The sequence below is a fragment of the Schistocerca cancellata genome, chromosome 1 (assembly GCF_023864275.1).
Source record: "Schistocerca cancellata isolate TAMUIC-IGC-003103 chromosome 1, iqSchCanc2.1, whole genome shotgun sequence".
NCBI lineage: Eukaryota > Metazoa > Arthropoda > Insecta > Orthoptera > Acrididae > Schistocerca > Schistocerca cancellata.
Window position 1 is genome coordinate 1,138,402,657 of NC_064626.1, and position 14,209 is coordinate 1,138,416,865.

Genomic DNA, 14,209 nt, shown 5'->3' on the forward strand with positions numbered 1-14,209 from the left:
GATCAGAACCAACCTTTATTATATAGAATTTAGTTTAGGATGAACACTGCAGTTTTCATCTGAAGCAATTGATGAAATAGATTGAGTTGTCACTGTCAATCTCAGAATTATGAAGAGAAAATGATTACATCAAGAATTCACCTACATGCATTATTGAGGCACGGAAAGATCCACAGTTCATCATGTATCTTCATATGTGCCGAAAGACAGTAACTTCAAAATACAGATTCATAGATATCTACATATATGCTCTGCACCCCACCATGAGGTACATGGCAGAGAGTAAATCCCATTCTACCAGTCATTAGAGTTTTTTCCTGTTCCATTCAGGTATGGAGTGCAGGAAGAATGATTGTTGGAATGCCTCTGTATGTGCAGTAATTATTCTAAGCTTATCCTCACGATCCCTATGTAAGCGATACATAGGGGGTTGAAGTAATAATTTAAAGCCAGTTCTTGAAACTTGGTTAACAGTTTATGTCTGTCTGCAAGAGTCTGCCAGTTCAGCTCCTTCAGTATCTCACTGATTCTCTCCCATGGATTAAACAAACCAGTGACCATTCATGCTGGTCTTCTCTCTATGTGTTCAATATCCCTTGTTAGTTCTGTCTGGTAAGGGTCCCACACACTTGAGCAGTATTCTAGAACTGGTCACATGAGTGATTTGTAAGCAATCTATTTTGCAGACTGATTACACTTCCCCAGTATTCTACCAATAAACCAAAGTCTACCACCTGCTTTACCCACAACTGAACCTATGTGATCATTTCATTTCAGACCACTACAAAGTGTTGCACCCAGGTATTTGTGAGAGTTGGCTGATTCCAACTGTGACTCATTGCATTTATATGGGGGTTTGAACTTAAATGGTGGCAACTATTAATTCACAACCGATACAAAAGAGCTACATGTTTGAAACTGTTACTGTCCTTCAAATTAGTCCCTAGCGTTGTGTAGAACCCGTTGCCAGCAATGTGGAAGGCATTGTATACCATTAGCAGAACCTCTTCTGTTGATAGTGTGAACAGAGCAGTCTAAACTTATGGTGATTCTCGTGTACTGCCTGTCGAATCTCTGGAACAGTTCTGAAGTGAATGCCACAAAGTGGTTCCTTCATCTTCAGAATCAAAACAAAGTCACAAGAACTTAAGTCCAAGGAGTATGGTGGACAGTACAGTGATTCCCAGTCCCATTGACCGAACAGAGCAGCCGCAGCTTGTGCTGCATGCACCCGCACATTGCCGTGCAAAATGATAGGTGGGTTGCGCAGAAAGTGTCGCTGCTTCTTTCGTGAAGCTGGTCACAGGTGATGCTCCAAAAATGAACAGTAATACAGTGCATTGACAGTCTGCCGTGGAGGAATGTAATGCATTAGGATAACACCATCACAATCGTACACGAGAATCACCATAAGTTTAGACCGCTCCATTCGCACCATCAACAGAACAGGCTCTGCTAATGGTATACTGCGCCTGCCACATTGCTGGCAATGGGTTGTACACATTGCTAGTGACTACTCTGAAGGACAGTAACAGGTAAAACATATAACTCTTTTGTATTGGTTGTGAATAAATAGTTGCCACTATTTAAGTTCCAATCCTCGTAGTTATCGGATACTATGTTTGTTCGTTTAGTAAAGTGGACAATTTTACATTTCTGAACATTTAAAGCAAACTGGCGATCTCTGCACCACATTGAAATCTTATCAAAATCTGACTGACCACCTTTGCAGCTTCTCTCAGGTAGTACTGAAGAGCCAAAGAAACTGGTTCACCTGACTGATATCTTGCAGGGCCCGTATGAGCATGCAAAAGTATGCAACATGACATGGCATGGACTCAACTAATGTCTGAAGCAGTGTTGGAAGGAATTAACACCATGAATCCTGCAGGGCTGCCAATAAATACAGACGGGTATGAGGCAGTGGAATCTCTTCTGAACAACACGTTGCAAGGCATCCTGGATATGCTCAATAATGTTCACATCTGGGGTGTTTGGTGGCCAGCAGAAATGTTTAAACTCAGAAGGTGTTCCTGGAGCCACTCTGTAGCAATTCTGGATGTGTGGAGTGTTGCATTGTCCTGCTGGAATTGCCTAAGCCCGTTGGAATGCACAGTGGATATGAATGGACGCATATGAACATCCATATGACATGCCCGAAAGAACAGATACCATCTTCATATAGATAAGGCTTACCGAAAGAACAGATACCATCTTCATATAGATAAAGCTTACTGGCCAGTGATCTTTTTCAGTGCGGAATCGGTAGATTGACTGCTGCGAGTAATGAATATAGTGCGCAGCACAGCACTCTGTCTTCAGGCCACAAGTGGCCCATCAGGACCATCCGACTGCCGTGTCATCCTCAGTTGAGGATGCAGATGAGAGGGGCGTGTGGTCAGCACACCGCTCTCCCGGTCGTTGCGATGGTTTTCTCTGACCGGAGCCACTACTATTCGGTCAAGTAGCTCCTCAGTTGGCATCACGAGGCTGAATGCACCCCGAAAAATCGCAACAGCGCATGGTGGCTGGATGGTCACCCATCCAAGTGCCGGCCATGCCTGACAGCGCTTAACTTCGGTGATCTCATGGGAACCGGTGTATCCACTGCGGCAAGGCCGTTGCCAATATAGTGCGCAGGGGCACTAAAAATGTAGTGTGTGGACAGTAAGTTGGAAATGTGGGTCTCATGGGGAGCATGCCAGAGATAAGTCCCTACAGTCGCACTATCCTCTGTGTCCTCAAAGGCTCAGTCGGATAGAGCATCTGACATGTAAGCAGGAGATCACGGGTTTGAGTCCCGGTCAGGACACACATTTTCAATTGTCCCCGATGAGCTGTAAGCAGCTAATGCTCTGGATTTCATTGTAATTTTATGAATGGATGCAGGTGATCAGAGAGGATGCTTATGCACATTTCATCTGTCAGAGTCATATCTAGACGTATCGAGGATCCCATATCACTCCAAATGTACATGCCCCACACCATTACAGAGCCTCCACCAGCTTCAACAGTCCCCTGCTGACATGCAAGGTTCATGGATTCAGGAGGTTGTCTCCATACCTGTACACACATTCATCTGCTCAATACAATTTGAAATGAGAATCGTCGACCAGGCAACATGTTTCCAGTCATCAACATTCCAAGGTCAGTGTTGATGGGCCTAGGTGAGGCGTAAAGCTGTGTTGTGCAGTCATCAAGGATATGCAAGTGGGTCTTCAGCTCTGAAAGCCTATATTGATGATGTTTCATTGAATTGTTCACATGCTGACACTTGTTGGTGGCCCAGCATAGAAATCTGAAGCAATTTGCAGAAGTGTTTCACTTCTGGCACATTGAACAATTGTCTTCAATTGTTGTTGGTCCCATTCTTGCAGGATGTTTTCCCAGCTGCAGCGGTATCGAAATTTTGATGTTTTACCAGATTCCTGATATTCACAGTACACTCATAAAATGGTCGTATGGGAAAATCCCCACTTCATTGCTACCTCGGAGATGCTGTGACCCATCACTCATGTGCCGACTATAACACCACGTTCAAACTCACTTAAATCTTGATAACCTGTCATTGTAGCAGCAGTAACTGATCTAACAACTGTGCCAGGCACTTATTGTCTTATATAGGCATTGCCGACCACAGCGCCATATTCTGCCTGTTTGCATACACTATGTGATCAAAAGTATCCGGACACATGGCTGAAAATCAGTTACAAGTTCATGGCACCCTTCATTGGTAATGCTGGAATTCAGTATGGTATTGGCCCACTCTTAGCCTTGATGAAAGCTTCCACTCTTGCAGGCATATGTTCAGTCAGGTGCTGGAAGGTTTCTTGGGGAATGGCAGCCATTCTTCATGGAGTGCTGTACTAAGGAGAGGTCAGTGAGGCCTGGCTTGAAGTCGCTATTCCAAAACATTCCAGAGGTGCTCTGTAGGATTCAGCTCAGGACTCTATGCAGGCCAGTCCCCATGCATTATGAACAGGTGCTCGATCGTGTTGAAAGATGCAGTCGCCATACCCAAATTGCTCTTCAACAGTGGGAAGCAAGAAGGTGCTTAAAATGTCAGTGTAGGTGTGTGCTGTGATAGTGCCATGCAAAACAACAAGGGGTGTAAGCCCCCTCCATGAAAAACATGACCACACCATAACACCTCCGCCTCCAAAATTTACTGTTCGCACTACACACTCTGGCAGATGACATTCACTGGCCATTCACCATACACACACCTTACCATCGTATCACCACATTGTGTACTGTGATTCGTCTCTCCACACAATGTTCAATCATCCAATGTTTACACCACTTACACCTAGCAAAGCATTGTTTGACATTTAATGACGTGATGTGTGGCTTATGAGCAACTGCCCAACCATGAAATTCAAGTTTCCTCGCCTCCCGCCTAACTGTCATAGTACTTGCAGTGGATCCTGATGCAGTTTGGAATTCCTGTGTGATGGACTGGATAGATGTCTGCCTATTACACATTATGACCTTCTTCAACTGTTGGAGGTCTCTGTCAGTCAACAGATGAGGTCGGCCTGTACGCTTTTGTGCTGTACGTGTCCCTTCACATTTCCACTTCATTATCACATTGGAAACAGTGAACCTAAGAATGTTTAGGAGTGTGGAAATCTTGCAAGACGCAAATGACACCCAATCACCCGACCACATTCGAAGTCTTTGAGTTCTGTGGAGTGCCCCATTCCGCTCTTTCATGATGTCTAATGACTACTGATGTCACTGATGTGCAGTACCTGGCAATAGGTGGCAGCACACTACACCTAACATGAATATGATTTTTTTTGGGGGGGGGGGGGGGTTCGGTGTAGATACTTTTGATCACATAGTGTATCTCTGTATTTGAATACACATGCCTATACCAGTTTCTTTGACACTTCACTGTAGGAAACTGCATCATCTGTGAAAAGCCTGATTTTACTATTAATACTTCCTGCTAAGTCATTAATATACAACATAAACAGCAAGGGTCTCACAAAGGTTCCTAGGGCACTCGAAGTTACTTCTACATCTGATGATGACTCTCCATCCAAGATAACATGCTATACTCTGCGTACCAAACAGTCCTCAATCCAGTCACAAATTTTATTTGGTACACCATATGATTGTACTTTTGACAATAAGCTTAGTTGTGGTACTAAGTCAGATGCTTTTCGGAATCATGACACACTGTATCTACCTGGTTGCCTTGACCCAAAGCATTCATTATGTCATGGGAAAAGTGTGAGGTGGGTTTCACATCATCAGTGGTTTTGAAATCCATGCTGGTTGGCATTATGGTGGTCATTCTGTTCAAGATACCTCATTATGTTTGAGCTTAGTATATGTTCTAAGATTCTACAACAAATCAATGTCAAGGATGTTGGATGGTAGTTTTGTGGATCACTTCTGCTACCCTTCTTGTAGTTGGATGTGACCTGTGCCTTTTTTCAAGAACTGGGCATGGGTTTTTGTTTGAGAGATCTACGATAGATTATAGTTAGAAGAGGGGCTAACTTAGCCACAAGTTCAGTATAGAATCTGAAATGGATTCCATCGAGACCTGGAGCTTTGTTCAGTTTTAACAATTTCAGCTGTTTCTCAACACCACTGACACTAATACTTATTTCATTCATCTTTGCAGTGGTAAGAAAATTAAATTGGGGCAATTTTCCTGGATTATCCTGGATTTTCCTTTGTAGAGGAACATTTGGAAACAGGGTTAAGCATTTCAGCTTTTGCTTTGCTACCCTCAATTTCAGTTCATGGACACTAACTTTGGTGCCACTAACAGCCTTTACATACAACCAGAATTTCTTTGGATTTTGTGAAATGTCATTTGACATTATTCTGCTATGGTAGTCATTGAAGGCATCACACATTGCTCTCTTGACAGCCAAATGTTTTTCATTCAGCATTTCTTTATCTATAGTCCTATGCTTTGTTTTACACCTACTATGCAGTAGTCTCTGTTTCTTTAGAAGTTTCTTCACAGTGATTTATATCATGGAGATTCCCTCACATTATGAACTGTTCTATTGGGTACATATCTACAAGGTGGAATCCAGAATTTTCGGAACTGGTGCTGCCATCTGAAAAGTGGAAGTAGTAGATCTCTACACCACTAGGTGGCGAGAGCTGCATACCTGATGAGTCAGTTTGTAGGGTGACATTCAGCTAGGAGGACACATTGCGTGTCCACAGTGATTTCCGTAATACTCTGTGTTTGGTGTGTGGTGATTTTACAATGGTTCCACGAACAGAACAGCACATTTGTATCAAATTCTGTGCAAATCTCAGGAAAAGTGCTACGGAGACCCTTGCAATGATTCACCAAGTGTTTGGGGGACAGAGCAGGAGCCGTGTGCGTGTGTTTGAGTGACATGCTCGGTTTAGGGCTGGCTGTACAGACATTGAAGATGATGCTCACACTGGAAGGCCCGTTAGCCGCGCAATGCCAGACAGTGTTGCAAAACTTCAACAACTGGTTCGTACAGATCGACGCCGAACCATTCAACACCTTGCAGATGAAGTGGGTATTGGTTATGGGACATGAATTGGGCGTGCATCATGTCGCCGCAAAATTTGTGCCAAGGATCTTGACTGCCAATCAGAATGCACAGCATGTTGAAGTGTGCACGGACCTTCATCAGACCACATCTGATGATCCAACCTTCTTGTCACGGGTTATCGCCAGCGATGAGAGCTCGATTTACGGTTATGACCCAGAGACAAAGCAGCAATCGTCCCAGTGGAAGAGCCTGGGCTCTCCAAGACTCGAAAAATCAAGACAGGTGAATAAGCAAAGTGAAAAGCGTGATCATCGTTTTCTTTGATACCAAGGGAATTGTGCACAAAGAATTCATCCCACCCAACCAAACAGTGAATTCCGCTTACTACTGTGACTTTTCGCAACGGTTCTGGGAAAACATGCGGCGATGACAGCCCGAACTTCGGCATCAAGGGAACTGGCCGCTGCATCACGACAATGCGCCCTGTCACATGTCCTTGCTCACCAGGACCTTTTTGGCAAAAAACAACATGGCTTTTGTACCCCATCCACCGTACTCGCCAGATTTGGCACCTTGCGACTTCGCGCTCTTCCCAAAACTGAAACTCAAGTTGAAAGGCCACCAGTCGCACACTCTAGAGAGGATTCAAGAAGAATCGCTGGTGGTGATAAACACCCTCAAAGAACAGGACTCCCATAAAACATTTGACTAGTGGCAGAAACGCTGGGACCGTGTGTACGTGTGGATGGGAACTACTTTGAGGGTGATGGTGACCATTAGTCCAAAGGTAAGGTTTTCAACAGATGGCAGCACCAGTCCTGAAAATTTTGGATAGCATCTTATATCCAGTGCATGGTCAACTGTTCTTTTAAACTTGAGCCATAGTTCCTCCACATGCTCCTGCTGTGTGTTGGAAGTTTCAAGTTCCTTGTTGAGATATGACACTATTGATTTTTTTATCTAGTTTACTGAACACATATATCTTTCTTCTTGTTTTAGTTGTCCTTTGTACTTTGGTAATCATTGTTGCCACAACTGCATCATGGTCAGTGATTCCAGTTTCAATGTGGACATCCTCAAAGAGGTCCGGTCTATTTGTTGCCATTAAATCCAATATATTTCCATCATGAGTGGAGTTCCTAACTATCTGTTCTAGGCAGGTTTCAGAGAAGCCATTCAGTAATGTTTCATAGGATGTCTTATCACACTCACCACTAACAAAACTGTAATTTTCTCAGTTAATTTTTGGACAATTGAAGCCTCCACTGATGATTACACAATGATTGGGGACCTTACATGCAAGTGAACTAAGGTTTTAGCTAAAATTTTTGGTTACATCAGGAGGTGAGTCTGTTGGGTTATAGAAGGATCCAATTATCATTTTATGCCCACCCCTGATACAGTAGTCTTGCCCAAACAGTGTGACATGCAGCTTCAATTTCTGTCTCAGTGGATTTTAGTTTCTTGCCTACTGTGAAAGATACACCAACTCTGTTTCCCATTTTCCTATCATTTCGATATACACTTAAATTTTCCCCAAAAATCTCACTGCTATCATTTTCAGGTTTCAGTCAAAAAGGACTTTGCAGTGTTGGAATTATATAGAAATTTATTGAAATAACTTACAGAATTGATAGATGTGTCATTTTGTAGCAAACAACCTCATGTTTTACATAAAAGTGTCGAGTGCTATTTTGGTTCAGTGTGACCACAGTTTGTGATGTGGCAAACATCCCACCGGTAATCAATTTCTTCCCACACTCATTGCAGCAAATCAGGCATAACTGTGCAATAGCAAGTTTTCAGGTCTGCTTGGAGGCTCTTTAGAGTATTCAGTGCAAAATTTATACTTAACGTGTATTGCAGAGTTCATTTCATGAAATCAAAACACACATGGAGCACGCTCCGCACCAGTGAAAGTAGCCATTTTAACTGTGCACTATGCTGGCACTCCTGGTGGTGGAATGGGGTACTGATGCACGATGTGAATCGAACTTGAGGTTGTTTGCTACAAAATGACACATCCGCCTTTTCTGTAAGTTATCTCAATAAATCTCTATATCATTCCAAAGTTTTAAAGTCCTCTTTGACTCACCCTGTAGAGAAAACGAGGTGGCAGCGAGGCTCAGTTACTCCTGCCTATAAGAGATAGCTATTGACCTGTCGTTTGCTGCCTAAAATGAATGGGACTGGACCCTTCACATTTATCTAGGCAATATGAAGATAGATTTTATCTAGTGAATCATTCTCATACAAATAATGCAAGGGTAACTGATAATGATCAGCACTGATTGAAAAGTGTACAAAAGTCTTTTTTACGTTTAACAAAATGTATTTACATAATAGAAAAGTTTTCAGTGTTGAAACTATTCCATAATTATTTTTTTTCCTTTCCTTTTTCAGCATACCTTGGGATCACTGCTACACTATATTGCTCAAAAGTATATTGAGAATTCACTTTCATTTCTCATTCAATTGTGAATGGGATTTGGTGATACTTATTGCCAATGTCAAATAGGAAGTATTCCTATGAATATTGAGGTGACATCTGAAGATTTGTGAAACCTGAGTTTCTCCTGGCGTATAAAATGTTCAAATAAGAAAATGGATCCATGTGTCATCATCCACAACTACCAATATTTTGGCGGGTGGACATCTTGTTGTTTTCCAGGTACAAATGCAACAAGAAATCACTGAAATTTAAAACCTGATTTTGCAGAGCATATCCAGAAAGATGATAAAACACACACACACACACACACACACACACACACACACACACACACACACACACAGTAAACACTATCGCCACCACATAATCAAAGATGATGGACGTCAGAGTTAGTGAATATTAATAACCAACAGGTGACGTAGCATTAACTCTGTTCCTTTGTTTTAGCAGCAGTCATCATATGGAATATAACAACATGGAGATTTTAGCGTGCACTTACAGCTAATGTCATGATGTCATTAATGGAGCAATTGAAATTATCAAGTAACCTGTTAAGAGTTGGAGATTTCTGCTCAAATTCTGCGTTGAATCCTGCTCTCACCATTGTCAAAAGACAGAGGGACAGAGTCAAAGCTACCTCACCCGTTCATTATTGATGTGCACTATTTATGATCTCTGATGCCTGTCATCTTTGGTTAGGTATTGGAGCTAGCGTTTGCACAGAGAGAGAGAGAGAGAGAGAGAGAGATTGTGTTTATACTCTATAAACTCATGTTTTAACCCTTTCAGACCTTAATTTTTTCTGGAGGAAGGAATTTTTTTCCTTGTCCTGTAAAGCTCTTGGGTGATTTCTTAATGATTTTATATGCTAGATTTATACAAAAATGTGTACCCGTTTTTAAAATATACTTTGTGCACTTGGCTCCTTTTTATGGATTAAAATAACTAATTTTGAATATTCACTGTTGGAATAAACAAACTGATCATTCAATAATTGCCATGCAAAATAACAATATTAATACTCATTTATACAGTAGAATGTAACTAACCAACCACTTTCGTGTATTCTGGCAGTCACAAGCCACTGCACACTACTACTTTGACCTATTGAAATTTTTATACTAAAGGTCAATAGTTGGCAGCACTTGTACATGATAAAAAGATTGAACATTCTCAAATATGCATTATGAGGTTTCCACTGTGGAAAAATGTTCCCTTGCAACTAAGAGACAGTAAAATTTAATGAGAACAGTTGTAGCCAGTTGGTCTGAAAGGTTTGAATTCCCTTGCAAAGGACTTCCTTGCTGCATGTGTGCCTTGAAAATGACAGGATGTTCACCTGTTGAAATATCACCAGTTGTCAAAGATGTCACTGGGCTGCATTCCCATAAGTTATTTGAATATCTAAAGATTTAATTGTTAATTCTTTCTTGTTAACTTAGTGGATGATTATGCATCACCCTCCCCTTGCCCTCCCCCCCCCCCTCCTTCTCCCCATGTTTTATAAATAGAGTTATAATTACCACCAGTTTGTGATAGGCCTACATGGTTAACACATCACAACCAGATATGTTTAAAGATTAAAAGTCTCTAGATGTTTATGGAGGTATTATAATTGATAATTATGATAAAAAGTTGAAATTTGGAATAAGCTTACGAAAGTGCTATTTCATATCCAGCTAGCTGTTATATCATTGTGTGGTTTGTATTAAGCCCATCTCCAGTTCACCCATTCTGTCCTAACATAATTTTTCAACTCTTGAAGCAAAACTGCTAGACTATGCTTGGGTCAGTTTTCTACACTACTGGTCAAATGCTCCAAATACCTCTATAATTTTGAACTGTCTTAAAGCCCTCTATCTTTGAGGAAGGATTTTTCACTATCTTTGGGAAATTGGAACATTTTTGAGACAGCACTTGTTTTATTTTGGGTGTTATATCATCTTTGATAAGGAAGTATTTGTCTCTTTTAGAGAATTTTTAATTTTGTAAAAAATTTTTTAATGCACCAAAATTATATATCATACAAACATTCCAGTCTGGCAGCTTGTGAAGGAATAGAGAGAAGTAGTGGTTTTAAGATAAATTTTATATGAGTATTCCATACATGAGTAAATATTACACTAAGAAATTTTGTGTTTTGATTATTGTTTTTTCTGTGTGATCGTAATATCAATTATTAACTTAACCATTGTATATTCTTTGTATTCTATTAAATTATGAGACAGAATTTCTGGCCACACTTACCTTCAGGAAATGAAACAGTTAGGTACTGCTGATAGTCACATATAAAATTAACAGTACACAACACTGTCCTAGCTTTCATAACTATTAGTTCCTTCCTCTAGGAGGAGAGAGGGATGAGTTTAGCAAAGTTAAGAAGGACAAGCATGTCACTTAGACCCAACTGCAGGAGAGACCTACTTAGTGTGAAGATGAAGCTGGACAAAGATGAGCGGGGAGTAAGTCTCTTTCTTTGTTTGCCCACCTTTTTCCTGTATTGGGTGACATTTTTTCAAGTTTTCTGACTTTTTTTCCTAGCGTGGTTATCTCTTTTCATTGTTTAGTGATCTTTCTCAGTTTGTCTATCATTATTCCTTGTTTTCTTTCCCCCCACATATTCTTTCAGTGGCCAATTTTTCTGTGTTCAGAAACAAGTCACCCTGATCTCTCATGTTTCCCTTTGCCTTTGTTTATGCTTGTTCTCACAACAGGTGGGTGTTTCTCATTGTGGTGTCTAAGTGACCTTCTCTTTCTTCTTAATCTTTTAATCTTCCCCACCCTATCCCTCTCTTCTCTGCGAGGAACGAATCAATAATTCCAAAAGCTAGGATAGTGTCATGCACTTTACTATTATGTGTATCTGTTTCACCTACTGACGTATGTAATAGCCATAAATTCTGTCTCATAATTTAATAGTTTTTGTGACTGAATTATACTTTGTGTTGTCATAGCTTATAACTTCACAGATATATACTGTAAAATGCTGAAGAGACATACTATGTAATTATATTAATCAAGTGATATCTCAGTGCTATTGATAACTTTAAGTCTTTTGATCTCAATCAGCAAGTTATCTATGCCTGTATAACTGTAGCTAGGTGAATGTAGATCACGGTTAGTGTAGTTCTTGAGGCAGAGAGCTCCAAGTGTTTTGTTACCTGAAGCTTATGCTCTCTTAATAAAATATATTGTGGGCTCCACATTGTATCTTTAGGTGAGTAGTGATTTTTCTTCATGTACAGATGCCTAAGAAAGATGAGAAAAACAGAGACAGTAATGTGGGTCACTATGTATATGCAACAAGTCACTTTACTTATTAAAATGCAAGAATGTAATTGAATGTATGAGTAGGAGTTGTTGAAGGCCAAGTGCTAATAATAATATTGCTCAGTGCTAGAAGAAGGAAAAATATCCAGCAGCTTCTCAAAGAAGCAGACATTTTGAAGAAATATTATCATGACAATGTAAAAGAAATTCTGATGCATATAAAAATGCTATCAACTATTTTTTGGTACCGTGTTGTTAAACAGAATACATGACTGTCATCCATGGACCTACTTACTTCCAACAAATAAACTAAAAACATCCCTTCCCATAAAATCAGCTGAACATGTGCGACTTCAAAATGTTTACAAATTCTTACACATTAATTTGTGTATTTGATATTGTGTCAAAGATTTATATTTTAACTGTGATTATGGGACCAAGAGCAAATAAATGTATATACATTATAACTTCATCTAAATCTAAATACATGATCTGCAGAGTCAATGCACATTGTGCGGTGGAGGGTACTTTACACTATTGCTAGTGATTTCCTTTCCTGTTCCTCTCACAAATGGAGCAAGAGAAGAAATTATATCCTGGACATGTCTGCACTAACCTTAATAGCTCTTATTTTGTTGTTACAATCCTTACATAAGACAGACATGAGAGGCAGTACAATCATTCTGCAGTCTGCCACAAATGCTTGCACTTTAAACTTCATCAGTAGTGTATTGGAAAAACACCATCTTTCTTCGAGGATTCCCAACGAAGCTCTCTCATTTCCGTTACATTCTCATACTGATAAAGTTGACTGGTATCAAAACTATCAGTGTTTCTTTGAACTACTTTGATGTTTTCTATTAATCTGACCTGTAGGGGATCCCAAGCCATTGAACAGTGCTCAAGGATGGATTGTACAAGGGTTCCCTAAGAAGTCCGCTCTATAGGTGTGCTACACTTTCCCAGAACTCTACCATCCATCTTCCTTACAATTTACCTCATGTGAGTCTTCCATTTCATAATGCTACACAATATTAAATATAGATATTTAATCAGCATGACTGAATTGAGCAACACAGAATTAATACTGTATTTGAACAATAGAAGAATGTTTCTCCTACCCATCCATATTAACTTATATTTTTCCACATATGAGGCAAGTTGCTATTCATCACACCAAATATAAATTTTGTCCAAGTCATCTTGAATCATTCACTAACTCAACAGTAATGCAGTCACTCAACAAAGACACTCTCCTATATGTTAATGACAATATTATGAAAAGGATAGATTGCTACTCATAATGTAGAGAAGACAATGAGTCACAGACATGGAGAACAAAAAGACTCCTATTCATTTTAGCTGTTGGCCAACAGATCTTCTAAAGTCTAAAGTATAAAACAGCCAGCCGAACACACACACACACACACACACACACACACACACACACACACACACACACACGCACTCACGCACGCACGCACACGAACAAGTACACGAATGTGCGTCCACTGTCTCTGGCCATTGAAGCCGGACTGTGTACAGCAAGTGCACCTGAGGGAGGGAGGAAGGAGGAGGCTGCCTCCTTACCCCCACCACCCACAGATTGCTTCTCCTATCACTTGCAGTCTGGTCTCAGCGGCCAGAGGCAAAGGTTGTGTGTGTGTGTGTGTGTGTGTGTGTGTGTGTGTGTTTGTTTTATTCTTTAGAAGAATGCCTTTTGGCCAACAGCTAAAACGGATAGCAGTCTTTTCACTTTGCCTGTCAGCAACTCAGTGTCTCCTCTGTACAACTCAGTGTCTCCTCTGTAGAGTGACTAGCAGTCTATCCTTTTCATAAATTACCAGATTTTCCATTGTTTGATTTCTACTGCATATTAACATCATCAGCAACTGAACTTGCAGCCTTTTAAAACTACTGTGATTTTGTTATTAGTTAAGAAACTACATTGGATATTACCAGAATTACATTGGATATT

At 40.5% G+C, this 14,209-nt stretch overlaps 1 protein-coding gene across 4 annotated transcripts in view; it reads left to right on the forward strand.

The window, feature by feature from the left end:
* Positions 1–12,735, forward strand: part of LOC126092815 (uncharacterized) — a 66,415-nt gene extending 53,680 nt beyond the window's left edge. For all 4 annotated transcript variants that reach the window (XR_007521371.1, XM_049908553.1, XM_049908560.1 and 1 more), the window contains one exon: positions 8,913–12,735. Coding sequence is in view for 3 of the 4 variants with exons in the window: in XM_049908553.1 (XP_049764510.1) it covers positions 8,913–8,990 (78 nt within the window). In the remaining variant the exon portion in view is untranslated. The remainder of the gene's footprint in view (positions 1–8,912) is intronic.
* Positions 12,736–14,209: the final 1,474 nt, after the last annotated feature.